Source organism: Mauremys reevesii, linkage group 19, assembly GCF_016161935.1.
Source record: "Mauremys reevesii isolate NIE-2019 linkage group 19, ASM1616193v1, whole genome shotgun sequence".
NCBI lineage: Eukaryota > Metazoa > Chordata > Testudines > Geoemydidae > Mauremys > Mauremys reevesii.
Genome location: NC_052641.1, coordinates 23,224,546 through 23,237,380, shown reverse-complemented (window position 1 = coordinate 23,237,380; position 12,835 = coordinate 23,224,546). Strand labels below are relative to the sequence as shown.

Genomic DNA, 12,835 nt, shown 5'->3' with positions numbered 1-12,835 from the left:
GCAGGATTGTCCAGTGGTTGGGGCACTAGGCTAGGCTAGGGAGACCTATATTTAAGTCACTGCTTTCCGCAGATTTCCTTGAACAAGTCACTTAGCCTCTCTGTGTACATTTCCATATCACTTTCCTTGTCATATAACCTTCATAGGGTGTTAAAGAGATCCTGAATATTAAGGGCAAAATCCTGTTCTTACCTGGGGGAGCAGCATAGCACAGGGTGGGCTACTGCGACAAGTTACTTGCAGCTGCTCTGAATAGCATGCATTCTAAGCTATTGGGAAGAGAGGAGGTAGCTGGACAGACCTCTACCAAGCAGATTACATCTCCTTGAGACTATCAAAATTTCCTCCCAAGAGCCCCCTTTCCTCATACCACCTGCAGAAGGTGTTAGATGCAAAGAGCTGTGGGGTTTTTCCCCCTCTTCTTCTTTGCTGGGGAAGCTGTTGAATTTCAGTCAACTCGTTCACATGCTCTCACTGGCTGACATGCATTAGGTATGTGAATGAACTTGTAGATCAAAAGGTTAAAAAATAAATCAAAACAAACAGAAATAGCGGAAATTTATGGAAAAAAGTTTAACATAATTCTGATTTAGATACTTCTGGGAAATAGTCTGTGCATTGCCAAACTGCATCAGGAACAATCATTTAGAGAGTAGTATATACACGTTCCCCTGCCCACTTCTGCTGGCCATGGACGATTGATGACTCACTACAGACTGAGCCTAGCTCAAAGTCAGGTCTTCCAAGTGTGACATCACAGACGCTGAAGAATCTGGCCAAATATTCCACTCGTCGATCAGCATACCCACCCCTAATATGTACTCATGAGACTGATGTCCATACTGTAAAAGGACTACGGCCAACTCTGGAAACTACACTGTGTATGCTTAGGAAGCTCACCAGTTTCATTACAAGCGCCATAAGGCTTAGAGACAGCTGTTTCTCTGTTCATCAACCATAGGCAGGCTTATATAGAGTTTCTATTAAAAATTATGTATAAAGAAAGAGAAAGATGTTGAAGGCAAAAACATTGTCCTTGGCCAAATCAGCACAGACCTAATCTTGCAGAAAAGAAGGTAAGTTTACAGACATGCCTGGCAATAATACAGGCAATGTTTGGAATTTAATACTACTGGAACATGTCCATGTATGTCTATGAGTCCATGTGTCTTCAGTACGAAAGATAGACGAAATCTGATGTTGCATGTTAGCTCAGTAGTATTAGTGAATGACTTTGAGTTCAATAAATGACACAGACTGGATATCAAACTTTTCAATTTAAAAGTATTAATGAACAGCACTGTGCCAGGAGCCAACAAGCATGACGAGACTTCCCCAGCAAGGAGCCACCTTGCAATTATTGTAAGTGAACTTTCAAGTTTGAAAATCATCTCCATGGCCACAGAAATCTAGCTTGTTTCCTCTCACTGGTCAGTTAAAGTGCAAATTGGCCACAGAGACTCTAAAACCCTGATCTATGCAAGCCAAAAAGAAAGTGTTTTCACAGCCAACATTAATTTCCATCATATAGCTTGGAAGGGTTGATTAGGGCAATTCCACCACAGGCAGAAGAGGCCATACGCATGGCTGTAGTAGGCAAAGTGTCACTCTGAATCACTTTCTGGAAACACTACTCCATTATTTCCCGTGGTCCTACAGGTCCAATCCTCTCCTCCTTATTGTCCACCTCCCACAGTGCTGCAGGCAAAGCAAAGCAGATATACCACTGTGGGAGCAAGATGACTGATTCTCCAATAACATTAGCAAGCTCATAAAGAAGCTGAATGGAACTGCAGGGGGCTGGACAGGATGAAAAGAAAGGAAAACATTCAGCACCCAGAAATTTCAGTGTTTAAGTGCGTAAGACGGGGGTAGAAGGAATAGAGCAAGAGCAAAGAAGCAATGACAGTGGGATGTTGAAGTGGGGGGAGTCACAGAGTAAGAGGGCTAGAGAGGGAGAACTAGGGGTAAGAGGGAAGAAAGGAATGGGAAGAATAAAGTGGGGAAAAACTGAAGGGCAGAGCATGAGTAGAGAAAAGAAAGAAGAGGGATGAATGCTAAGACTGATGCAGCTGGGATGGGATGAGAGAACAGAAAGATGGTGAGAGAGAGAGACAGTAATGGCATATGTGATTCATGTTGCTTGATGCACTATAGGAAGGCACTCAGAGAGCTCTGTGATAGGTGAAGTACAAGGAATAGAGAGGAGATGATTAAAGTGAATCAAAGTGTGGGGGAAAAGAAGAAGAGAGAAAAGGAAAAGAGAAGCCAGAGAAACAGGAAGAAAACGGAAGAGATGAAGTGGCAGAAGGAACATGGAAACATGCAGAAAATCCTTTCTTGCACAAGCAATAGCTCTTGTCTGGCACATATGGGAGCAGCTGCTGCAACAGGCACTGATTCAGGCATTAATAAGTGCAGGGACTAGTAGGGTAGGTATCTGTCCCACTGCCCTGAGGTAGGGCCATAAAAACAAACAATATCAAACAGCAGGAAAGATGTGCAAGAGAAGGAGTCACAGTAATTTTGTCATTACAGTTTTTTCCAGAGGAACCCCAACTCCGCTCCTTTTTCTCTCTATCCATCCATCACCACAAGATCTAGGTTTACTCCAGCGAACTTATCTTTTCTCTTAGCATTGCTTTCTCCACCCATCCCCCATTTCACTGTGAACTTGCCCAGGTGCTAGTGTTTCCCCATAGTTCCCTGCCAGGTTTTGTCACTGTACCCCATTTGGTTCCTAGAAAGTCTCCAACTCATTTCCCCACAAACCTCGCTCAGGCTCTTGTTTACACTATTTCAGTAGGAGGGTCTAGAGCTCCTGAATTCCCAAATTTACCTCTGGCTAAAAAGTCATTTTGGATAAGAGCCCACCAAATCCAATTTGGTGTAGCACAGAGTATAGATTTAGATGGAGCTAAAGGATCCAACATTCCCACCTTTTGCTTCCCATAAAAATTCAGAGGGAACAAGTGCCTTTGGGCCAAGAAAAATCCAGCGTGCAACGGAAAAATGTCTTTAAAAATGCCTTCACCCCTCAGTTCTAAATTACAAAACTATGAATGAGAAATTAACGTGTTTTAATCTTTGAAAAATCTATTATTCACTTCAGCTACAAAGCCAAGATGTCCAATCTGTCCTGACTGACAAAATAGATCAATATTTCTGTTTAATTTCTTATGCAATTATTCATTCAGAATGACTTCTAAACTTCTATACTGTTATTTACCTAGAAAAGGAATATGACAGCTAAAATCATTCACCTCTCCTTAAAAGAATACTGCAGGAAAAATGCCTGGCAGATGTAACTAACTGTTTGATAAAAATAAGCAAGACACCTAATTTACACAACTGTGCTCTAAAAATTAGAACCCAAGATATATTCCTCTGCTAGGCTGCAAAGAAATGGCTTTTCTCGTACTCTCAGGGATTACTTTACGCGTCACAGAGGGTACCAACAAATAAGAAAAATGTGGACATTAGCAATATGTGGAGGTATTATTCACAGTGTTTCAACTGAGGCTTGTCAAACCTGAGATTGATATTTTATTTACTGCTAGAGACAGAAGTCTTTGCTCTTCTTACCTGAAGAACTCTTTTGGTTAGGCCAGTTTTCTGAGCTAGCTGTTTCAAGTCCTTAGCATCAGGATTGTGATTAATAGCAAAGTAAGACTTCATTGTCCGCAACTGGTGGTGTTTGAATGATGTCCTCATGCGCTTTGTTTTTTGATTACTGGGGTATTGCTGGTCTCTATCCAGGTGGTCACCATCGTTTTCATTGCAACTTAAAGCTAAAGACAAAAAGAAGGAAACGGTTGTGTAAATCCATCATTCTGTGACCAACATTGTTTGCAAATCATCTGAGTGCAGCAATTAAAAGAACATACTATGGCATGTATTGTAATGATAGAAACCCTACTTGCCTTCCCCTCCATTCCTGCATCCTTCTATTCTTCCCTTACAATAACTAGTCTGCAAGAATCCTCACCTGCATCTTTACTGCTTTTAAAATGTCAGGTCTCTTTCCTTTTTTCTTTTCTCCATCTCCACACATCCATTCCATGACTTTCTGTCTGTAGGACAGTAGCTGTCCTCAACTCTGTAAAGTGTTTTAATGCACTTTGTATCACCATAAATTGCATTGTACTGTACACAGAAAGCTGCTAAATAGAGTCCACATAATTCTTGATGGAACAGACTAGTTAAAATTATAATTATTTCCTCCATCAAACTAAACCCTGTAGAATACAAGAGAGACCCATTAAATAAAACACTATTAAAGGAGTAAAGTTTGTGTACCAGACAGAAAATTACAACTATAATTTGACTAGTTAAAGAAATAAGCCTGTTAAAAGATGACAGTAGTGTGCCAAATCAAAAATATACATTTTAAAAACTATTCTCTGCATATTTATATTTCATTAAAAACAAAATCTCTTTAAAAATAGCAGTTCAAAGAATCAGTTTTCCATGTATCCATTTGAGATAATTTAACAAGACTGCCCGATAGATCTGAAAAAATCAGTAACAAGTCTTGCAAAGAATGTTTAGAAGCAAAGGAACATTACAATAATTACCAAATAGTACTAAAAGTTGCACGCCAAGCAAAATATTCTCATAAGCCAAAGGTATTATTTTGATTTTATACATGCATACAGTAAACCACAAAAAATACCCTTAAAATAACATTAAGGATCAAGACTAAACCCACGAGAAAATTCAGTGATACGTCTAAAAATCTGTTCTGACATTTTGTCATTAATTTACCCCTCTGTGCTCAGGTATCTGCAAACCCCATTTTCAGTTTTTTTTAAAAGTTTTGTGTTAAAAAGGGGAAAAATCCCTGTAATCTTCATTTTACACTCTCCCTTGATAATTACTCATCCACTCTACCAAAATGGCTGAAAAAAACAGATAAATACGTATCTTGGGAGCTATAAAATGTGAATTATTGATCCAGCTGTCCAAACATCTACACACAGGTTTTTAGAATAGTTCATCATTACTAATCCAATACAATGTAATGTAGCAGATAGGTATGGCCTTATTTCAAATACAGATTGTTTATCAAATTGGAGCTGTTCAGCTCCATAGAACAAATATGAACTTTAAAAATCAGGTGTGGAAACAAATTTAACAAAATGTTCATAATATGCATGTGTGTCTTTTGTACCAATAATAATAAATATATTCAAACATTCTAGAAAGCAATTAGTCAGCATATACAGTGATTGCTTTGCAAACTTCAGCATTTCAGAGACTTTTTAAAGGCCAGGACACATTATGGAGTAAGGCCTGAAATATTTCAGTTTGAAAAACAAAGGCATGTTTGTCTCACAGACATTTAAAAAGCATCCGAAACCTCAAAACTTCTCTCAATGTTTTTTAGACTCCTATAATTTAAATAACCAGCCACATATATATATATAAATCCTTTCCAGGCTAACCTCATGCCAAGTTTCAGCAATGAGGGGCATTTTTTCTGCTGAGTTTTAAACTTGGTTTTCTCATGGAAAAACTGACAGCACCTGAATTTGAGGGGGAAAAGGAGACACACAAGGGGACAGCAGAAGGCTGCATTTATTAAGCTGAATGGAAAACTTCAGAATCTTCTTCTGGCTTGGTTGGTTACCGAAGTCTGGTTGCCAAACATGTAGTCACCCTATGTACTTCAGTCTCCCTCGTAGTTACATTCTCCTCCTCAAATAATGCTGGGAAGAAGATTATCTAAAACTATATTGCTCAGGGAAATTGGTGCTATGAAAGAGAGGTAAGATAACATTATTTATTATTGTTGTTTAAAGATATTCATTCAGAATTGTAGAAATTCACTCATAGACATTAGAGATGGAAAAGACGCATGAGCATCATCCTAAATCTTTTCTAATTCTCCCAGAGGTGACAAGTCAGTGATTGATTATGAAAAACATCAAATTATTTTCTGAAGAACCAAAACCTGTTTTCCTTTCATTGCAACTATATATAACTTGTTTCTTATAATTTAGTTCCCTACCTCTTCTCCCTACTCATCCATTCCCCAAATAAAATAAAAACAAAAATGTCCCATTTGGGGCCTGCAGATCTATTGTCTCCTCTTAAAAAAGGATATGGCACAACAGAATTTAAAAGTGCATGGGGGTGGCTGCTGCTCACTCGTGTTATGCCAGCTGGATGGATACCCCTCTGAAGCTTAGCCTGAGATAAAGATTTCTGATTAGTGCCAGTAGCCATTCATATTGGGGTGTGGTACTTAGGATTCCATCTTTAAATCAGTCTATTGTATTATGCATCCGAAGAAGTGAGCTGTAGCTCACGAAAGCTCATGCTGAAATAAATTTGTTAGTCTCTAAGGTGCCACAAGTACTCCTGTTCTTTTTGCAGATACAGACTAACACGGCTGCTACTCTGAAACCTATATTATTATACGTGACTCTCCCAGAATCTGGATTCCCTCCCAGGGTCAAAAGATACTCAGTGGGCAGAGGGGAATTTTCATGGAGATGGGGAGAGCAGGGGGTCTCCTATAGAATACCTCAGTGCAAAGAAATAATCCTGTAGATGCTCCCTATGCACCCCCTCTCCTTTTCAGACACTTTTGCTCCTGTTCTTTGTGTGCCATCCCTGTGTATCTCACAGAGGATCTGTTAGACAATCCAAATTCCAGGTTTCCTCTCAACTGCAGGCTGAGGGCTTCCTGCCATGAGACAAGTTCAGAAATGGAATTCAGTGAAATGCCAGTCAAATGGGAAAGCTTAAATTAATGAGATTAGTGCTTGGTTCCCACTTTGGGGATCAAAGAAACCCAGATGGGCACTGAGTCCCTTTCTAGCTCCCAGAATGCACACTGAGCCCAAGCTATCCACTGTGCCCTCCCTCCCAGAGCCTTCACCGGCCACCGAACCACATTCATGCTGGCCATCATATCCCCCTCCCTATGAATCTCTGGCTGGCCACTCTGAGTAATGACTAGTTCTACACTCCCCCATTAAAAACACTGTACAAAAATCAGCTCAGGCAGTATCGCCAGCAATTTGAGCCTGACAATCTACGCCAAAAACATTGCAATTTGGTGCTAAGGAACAAAATGTACTCCACATATTAATGCAGTAAACTGCCTGGTAAAAGGATGACAGGCAACAAAGAAATAAGGTATTGTTATTATAAACTATATTTGAAAAAGAAAACACAGAAAGATCTTTCTTATGCCACCCTGGTCCTTGGATCCCACCAGCTGGGGTTCAAACCAACCTTGCACTAATGCTCAATGTGCTGCTGGATGCAAGGGGCAGAAGCACTTCCTTTGGGGAAATTTTATCTTTATGTTTGACATGTTAAATCACCAAAAGGAAAAAGCAAACCAAATCTTGGTGTCAAGAGAATGATGAGATACGAAACATATGGTGGAGACATCGGCTCTCCACTCCCAGTGGCTCAGTGACCTGCACCTTTTCCCACCTGGAAGAACAGGAAGGGAGAGCAGCACTGTTTGTTGTTTGAGGTAAGTCTATGGAAAGGTTTTGTATTCTTGTGGGGGGTAAAAAGATGAGAATCCTTCACTGACTCATATCACCTGGGATATAGAGTAGGTTGGATCTCTCTCTGAACAAGGGGGGGGTGACTCTTGGGTCCTTAATAGCAAGTGGAACAAAAAGGGGGATTTTGGAACAAAAGAGGGTATTCTGTGCTCAGGAGGAGGAATCTGGGGCACCTGGAATAGGGAGTGTGGCCCCCCTCCCCAAGTCTGTGTGCTCGGTGTAGGGGGAGACCAGACCTGTGAGGTTTCAGAGTAGGGGACCCAGGAGCTTCTTCCTCAGCCTTGAAATCTCAAGCAGAGCTTTTGGGAATACAGGAGATAGAGGATGTCCTGGGGTTAGGGGAGATTACATAGAGTGGAGCTCCCTTTTTATCCCTACTGCAACCTTCCAGCTAGAAAGAAAGCTCAGGGCTCTGTCTGGGTCACATTCCCTCCCAGTTTTTCTTAGCAAAACAATCCCAGGATCCCTCCCTAGACCTCAGAAGCAGAGCTGTGAACAAGACTGCGGCAGATGCAAGGGCAGGGGAAGGAGTTTATCCCTCCTCCTACCAGAACCAAAGGGCACCTCGTGCGGTCTCGGTGCAAACCCCAGTGAATTGCAACTTGTGTGACTCCTCTAGGGGGAGAAAGAGGCTCAAGATCCGAGTAGCTGCCGGACTGGCTGTATGTCGGGGAAAAGAGAGGGAGGAGCGGAGGGGACAGGCCTACAATGGGGGGAGAGGAGAGAACAAAGGGGTCCTGAGGAGGGCCCAAAAGGGACAGGACTATGGGGGGAGGTTTCTATGGGCAGGGCCGCCCGCAGGGGGGGTGGGGCAAGTGGGGCAATTTGCCTTGGGCCCCACAGAGGCCCCCACCAGATATAATATTCTATAGTATTGCAACTTTTTTTTTATGGAAGGGGCCCCCGAAATTGCCCCAGGCCCCCGAATCCTCTGGAGGGCCCTGTCTATGGGGAGTAGAGAGGGGCCAGGTCTGCAAGAGGAGGGAGTGAGGGGTAGATCAGGGCCCCCGGTTTAGGTGTGAGCAAGGGGTGCCCCAGCGGGAGGAAGGGGGGCTGCGGCTGGGGTGTCCGGGCCCATCTCCTGGAGGGGCTGGCTCGGAAGGTTTTTTCCTCTCAATTAAGCCAATTGAATGAAGCTAAATTGCTGGTGCGAGCGCTCAGTAATTCCCTGCGCTGGTGATTAACCCCGCCAGCCTCCCCCCAAGTCCAGCGCCAGGGTCACGGGCTGGAGGCAAAGCAGAGTCCCTGCAGCGTCTCCCCTCCCCTTCCAGCGCTGACCTCCCTCTGTCCCCTCACACCCGGCCCGGCCCCGCTGTGCGCACATGCAGCCCCCGGGCCGCCCAGCCTGCCCCAGGTAGCAGCGCAGGGGGGACACGCCCATTAGTAGGGGCTGGTTCGCTCTTCGCTGGGGCCACATTTGGCTTGGTCCCGTTCCGCTCCCAAGAGGCCTCCTTGGGAAACAGGCGCAGTTCAGCGGGAGCCGGGCGCGCAAGCCGCGCCCTTGCCCTCCAGGAGGCGCGCAGCAGGTCCCCAGCCTCCTAGGCTCCCAGTCCCTTTGGGGTCCCTGGGGGAGATTCCTCGCCCGTAGCTGTAATCTCCCGTTGGAGGGGCCCGCTTCGGGGATCGTGTCCCAGGTGCTAGCCCCAGCAAAGCAGGCTCCCCAAAGTTGTACCGGCAGTTACGTATTTGACAGACTCTTTTCGGACTAAATACTTCAAAAAAAAAACCCAAAAACCAAGCCCCGCCTGAGAGTACGAAGCCCAGCGGCCGGGGAGGAGAGAGTGATTTTTCTCACTAACCTCCTGGAAAACATTCGCGCTTGAGAATCTCGATTTTGTCTGGCTTTGTAATTTCAGAGGCAGAGAGAAATCTTTCTTTAATTTGTCATTTGTTGTTTGATTTTTGTGCAGAGGGACGAAAAGCGATGGGAGAAATTAGAATAAAAGAGATCGAACAAATTATTCAAAAACTTTACCTGCTTTTTATTGTATTTGTTTGGTGGTTTATTTGTCTTTCCAGTGAAACTTTTGGCTGATAGCAGAGAGAGCCTGCGCCAGAGACACTCCTAACTCCCCCGAACCTTGCTGGGGATTGGGCTGGGGGTGGGGCAGGGAGATAGGAGCAAAAGACTCTTTCCTTGCTGCCTGGATTCATCAGAACCCCTCGCAATGTCTACATTTATTCTGTCAATGCTTGTTCGATAGTGAAAGGAAACAAACGACCTCGAGCGCTGCGGAAGTCCAGCCAAGGCGAATCTAGGGAGACCAGCTCCCGCTTTAACCTAGCTCAAAAGCCTTTTCCGTTCTACATTCCTAACAAAACAAACAGAAACGAAAAGCACTTTTTTTCACAAGTGCGCACCGTTCTCGGGAATAGCTGTCCTCTCCCATTGCTTCCCAACCCGAGATTTATGGCTGCGCTGTATATTTAACCACCCTCCTATTGATAGACTTTATATCCTCCAGAGTCCAGCTAGTAAAGGAAGAAAATAGTTCTTAATGTGGGTCTTTGCTCTTCGCAAAGATTGTGCATTTTATCAGGCTGTGGGGCCCTCGGTATGCACGGTACATCTATCATTTCTAGGGGTACTTGAGTGTCTTCACGATAAAGGGAGGCTAGATATGAATGAAGAAAATATTCCAGGCTGTGGGGGGTTCGGGGTCCAATTCACAAAGGGAGTATTTTATTCAGAATTCTTTACAGGTGCTCCTGTGTTCAGCAAGCTTCCAGCCATAGATTTACTGACCTAAAAACCCTCTCAAACTCTATTCCAACAAGTGAAAGAAAAAAATTATGATCATAGGAGCAACTCTTACAAAGAAGAAGAAGAAGAAAGGAAAAAAAATCTTTTTGAAGTTCCGGATTCCTTCTAAGTTATTTTCCACTTGTCAGGCTCTATCCACATCTAAAATCCCCCAACCATTCCACCCCACTGCAAACTGGGTCTTGTTTGAGTGGAAAAAAGAGTCAATCCAAGTTATGCTACAGATGAAATCACTGCCGTTTAGTAAATAAGTTATTTCTAAACTGCGGTCAGGTTTTAGGTGTCTCGCCCCGCTCCTCCCCCAGTTCATGGGTGTGGTTTTATTTGTAGAAGAATGCGATGTATTTATACGCAAACCCCAATTGGCAACAAAAAGAAAGAGGGGATGGCAAATATTGTTCATTTCGAGTGCATCTCTCAAAGTGGAAAGCAGTCAGGCACACACGCTAAAACATGTTTTCTTTTAAAACTTACGAAGTCCTACACTTTGCCATCCGTTACTGTTTTATTTTAAATCAAAGGACAAAATGGGTAGATTTCCAGAACTTCCTTTATAATCACTTCAGTTAAGAGATTTTGTTTTAATCATAAAAAGGTTTAGCAAAAGAAGATAAAACCTTCCCAGGGAAGGTTGTTTAATCTTCAGTTTCACAGTCAAAGCAGAAATAGAGAGTAATTATTTTGAAAAGTAATAAAAAATAATTGCAAATAAACGTGGTGAGTTTAAGAAGCCAAGGAGCTATAGTGTTTTTTTCAGGCTGCGCACCTATCCAGGACAGATGCTGATGGTTCAGTTTACTGGTCCTTTGAATCTGAACATCTGCCCTGCATAGGGAGACAGCGGAAGGACAATTTAGGCTAATACCTCCTAAAAGGATAAAATTTTAAACGTGAAACTCGTGTTTTCTATATATTTTAAAGCTCAGAGTGACTCTGAGGAAAACGCCATATACACCTTTCAAAGCATAGAAGAACTTTTCCTTCCCAGATCTCTCCAATGGCACTCCCATTGACTTGTGTACATTTTCCAAATTATACAGGAATCGGTTAAACGAATTCCAGGTGGCAAACGCTTGCTGAAACCTGTTTTCCAGTTAGTTAAAGTTGCGCCTTTCCTCCTCGTTATTTTTAGGCTAAACAAGTAATTTTTGCGCATCCATCCCCATTGTTCCCATCCAAGTTGCGCGCAAAATAGGCGCAGCCTTAGCGCATCCTCCGCTCCCCTTGCCTCCGACTTTCAAAGCGCGTACAGTCTACAGGGCTGGGAGATCACGAGCAGATGAGATTTTTCACAAAGCCACACACTGCACTGCAGTTTTTCTTGATTATTTTTTTCTATTTTTCTTATATTGAGTAGTAGAAAGTAAAGCGCTGCCCAGAGCAGCATATTCCAGAGATTTACGAGAGAGGGAGTTTGCACCAAACAGCAGCAAACTGTACGTTTGCCTGAGGGCCCCATCCCCCAAAAAAGTTCAAGGCAAAACTGCACCCCACCCCCACCCCCAGGTCATGTACGAACATCACACCAGACAGAATTCCACTCTGCCAAGCAGGGCTGAAGGACTCAAGGAGCTGTGAAAAGGGGGCAAATGCTGACTCTTCTTCAGGGTCTTCCCCTGTTTTACAAACATTTTCTGGACACTTGATCTAAGAGTTTACAGAGATTTGTGTCCAGAGAAAAACCTTGTTCCCAACACAGCTGCTGGAAACCCTTCTAATAGAACTGAGATCGAAATCTTTTCCTCTGCACAAACCCTTTTCTATCTCAGGATCCACAAAAACAGAAAGATAAAAATAATTCTAACATTTCTGTTATATACAGGCTACAAATGATACATTATAAGAAGAGCAAAGGAAAGAAATCATTGTCTTTGATTAGGATGGCAACCAATTGGAATTCCTGTGCCTGCAAAATTACAACACTGAAGTGAAGGGAAACCATCTAGGATATTAGCTATTGAAATTTAAAGAACTGGAGAGCCATGGGTTTTTTGCAAAGACACAAGCTTGTCCCGGGACCCAGGTCTGCTCCTGCGACCCCTTGTCCTTGCTGCTGATCTCACATTTGGAGTAGGGGGGTTGTAACTTGAGGCTAGTGCATGGTTAGAATAGTGATTTTTTTTTAGTTTTTTTGAGACTTCTATAATTCACAGTTGATGAACAAAACTCCAGTCAAACTGGTCACCGGGCAAGCAGTCCAGGGCTTGCCTGCAAACACCTGCTTTCTAAAGACAATTGCTCAAACCACCAGACTGCGCTCTGCATGTGCCTAAACATAAAAACGCTGTACCCCCACACCAGAGTTCCAGCACAGCCCCATCTTCCTTCCAGTTCAGTTCCCAGTGAAATCACCACGTTGTTGGGGTTGGTTTTGTTTTTTACTCTCCTCTTTACCAAAGTCTTTGGTGCAAGAGCTCAGGAGTGGCAGACAGCAGCCTTTAAGAACTAACTACTAAAGGAAATTCACAGCTCTCTGAAGTGCTAATTTACAATCTCTGGTTTCCAGATTTTATTTCAAGCTACACTCGCCCCCTTT

At 43.1% G+C, this 12,835-nt stretch overlaps 1 protein-coding gene and 1 long non-coding RNA gene across 10 annotated transcripts in view; one reads left to right on the top strand and one right to left on the bottom strand.

The window, feature by feature from the left end:
* Positions 1 to 12,835, bottom strand: part of LHX2 (LIM homeobox 2) — a 70,401-nt gene that overhangs the window by 5,333 nt on the left and 52,233 nt on the right. For all 9 annotated transcript variants that reach the window (XM_039506913.1, XM_039506912.1, XM_039506915.1 and 6 more), the window contains one exon: positions 3,586 to 3,791. In XM_039506913.1, coding sequence (XP_039362847.1) covers positions 3,586 to 3,791 — 206 coding nt within the window. The remainder of the gene's footprint in view (positions 1 to 3,585; positions 3,792 to 12,835) is intronic.
* On the top strand, positions 768 to 9,490 carry LOC120386904. The gene is made up of 3 exons (XR_005589975.1): positions 768 to 1,076; positions 7,347 to 7,498; positions 9,446 to 9,490. It is a non-coding gene; the product is annotated as an uncharacterized LOC120386904 (long non-coding RNA).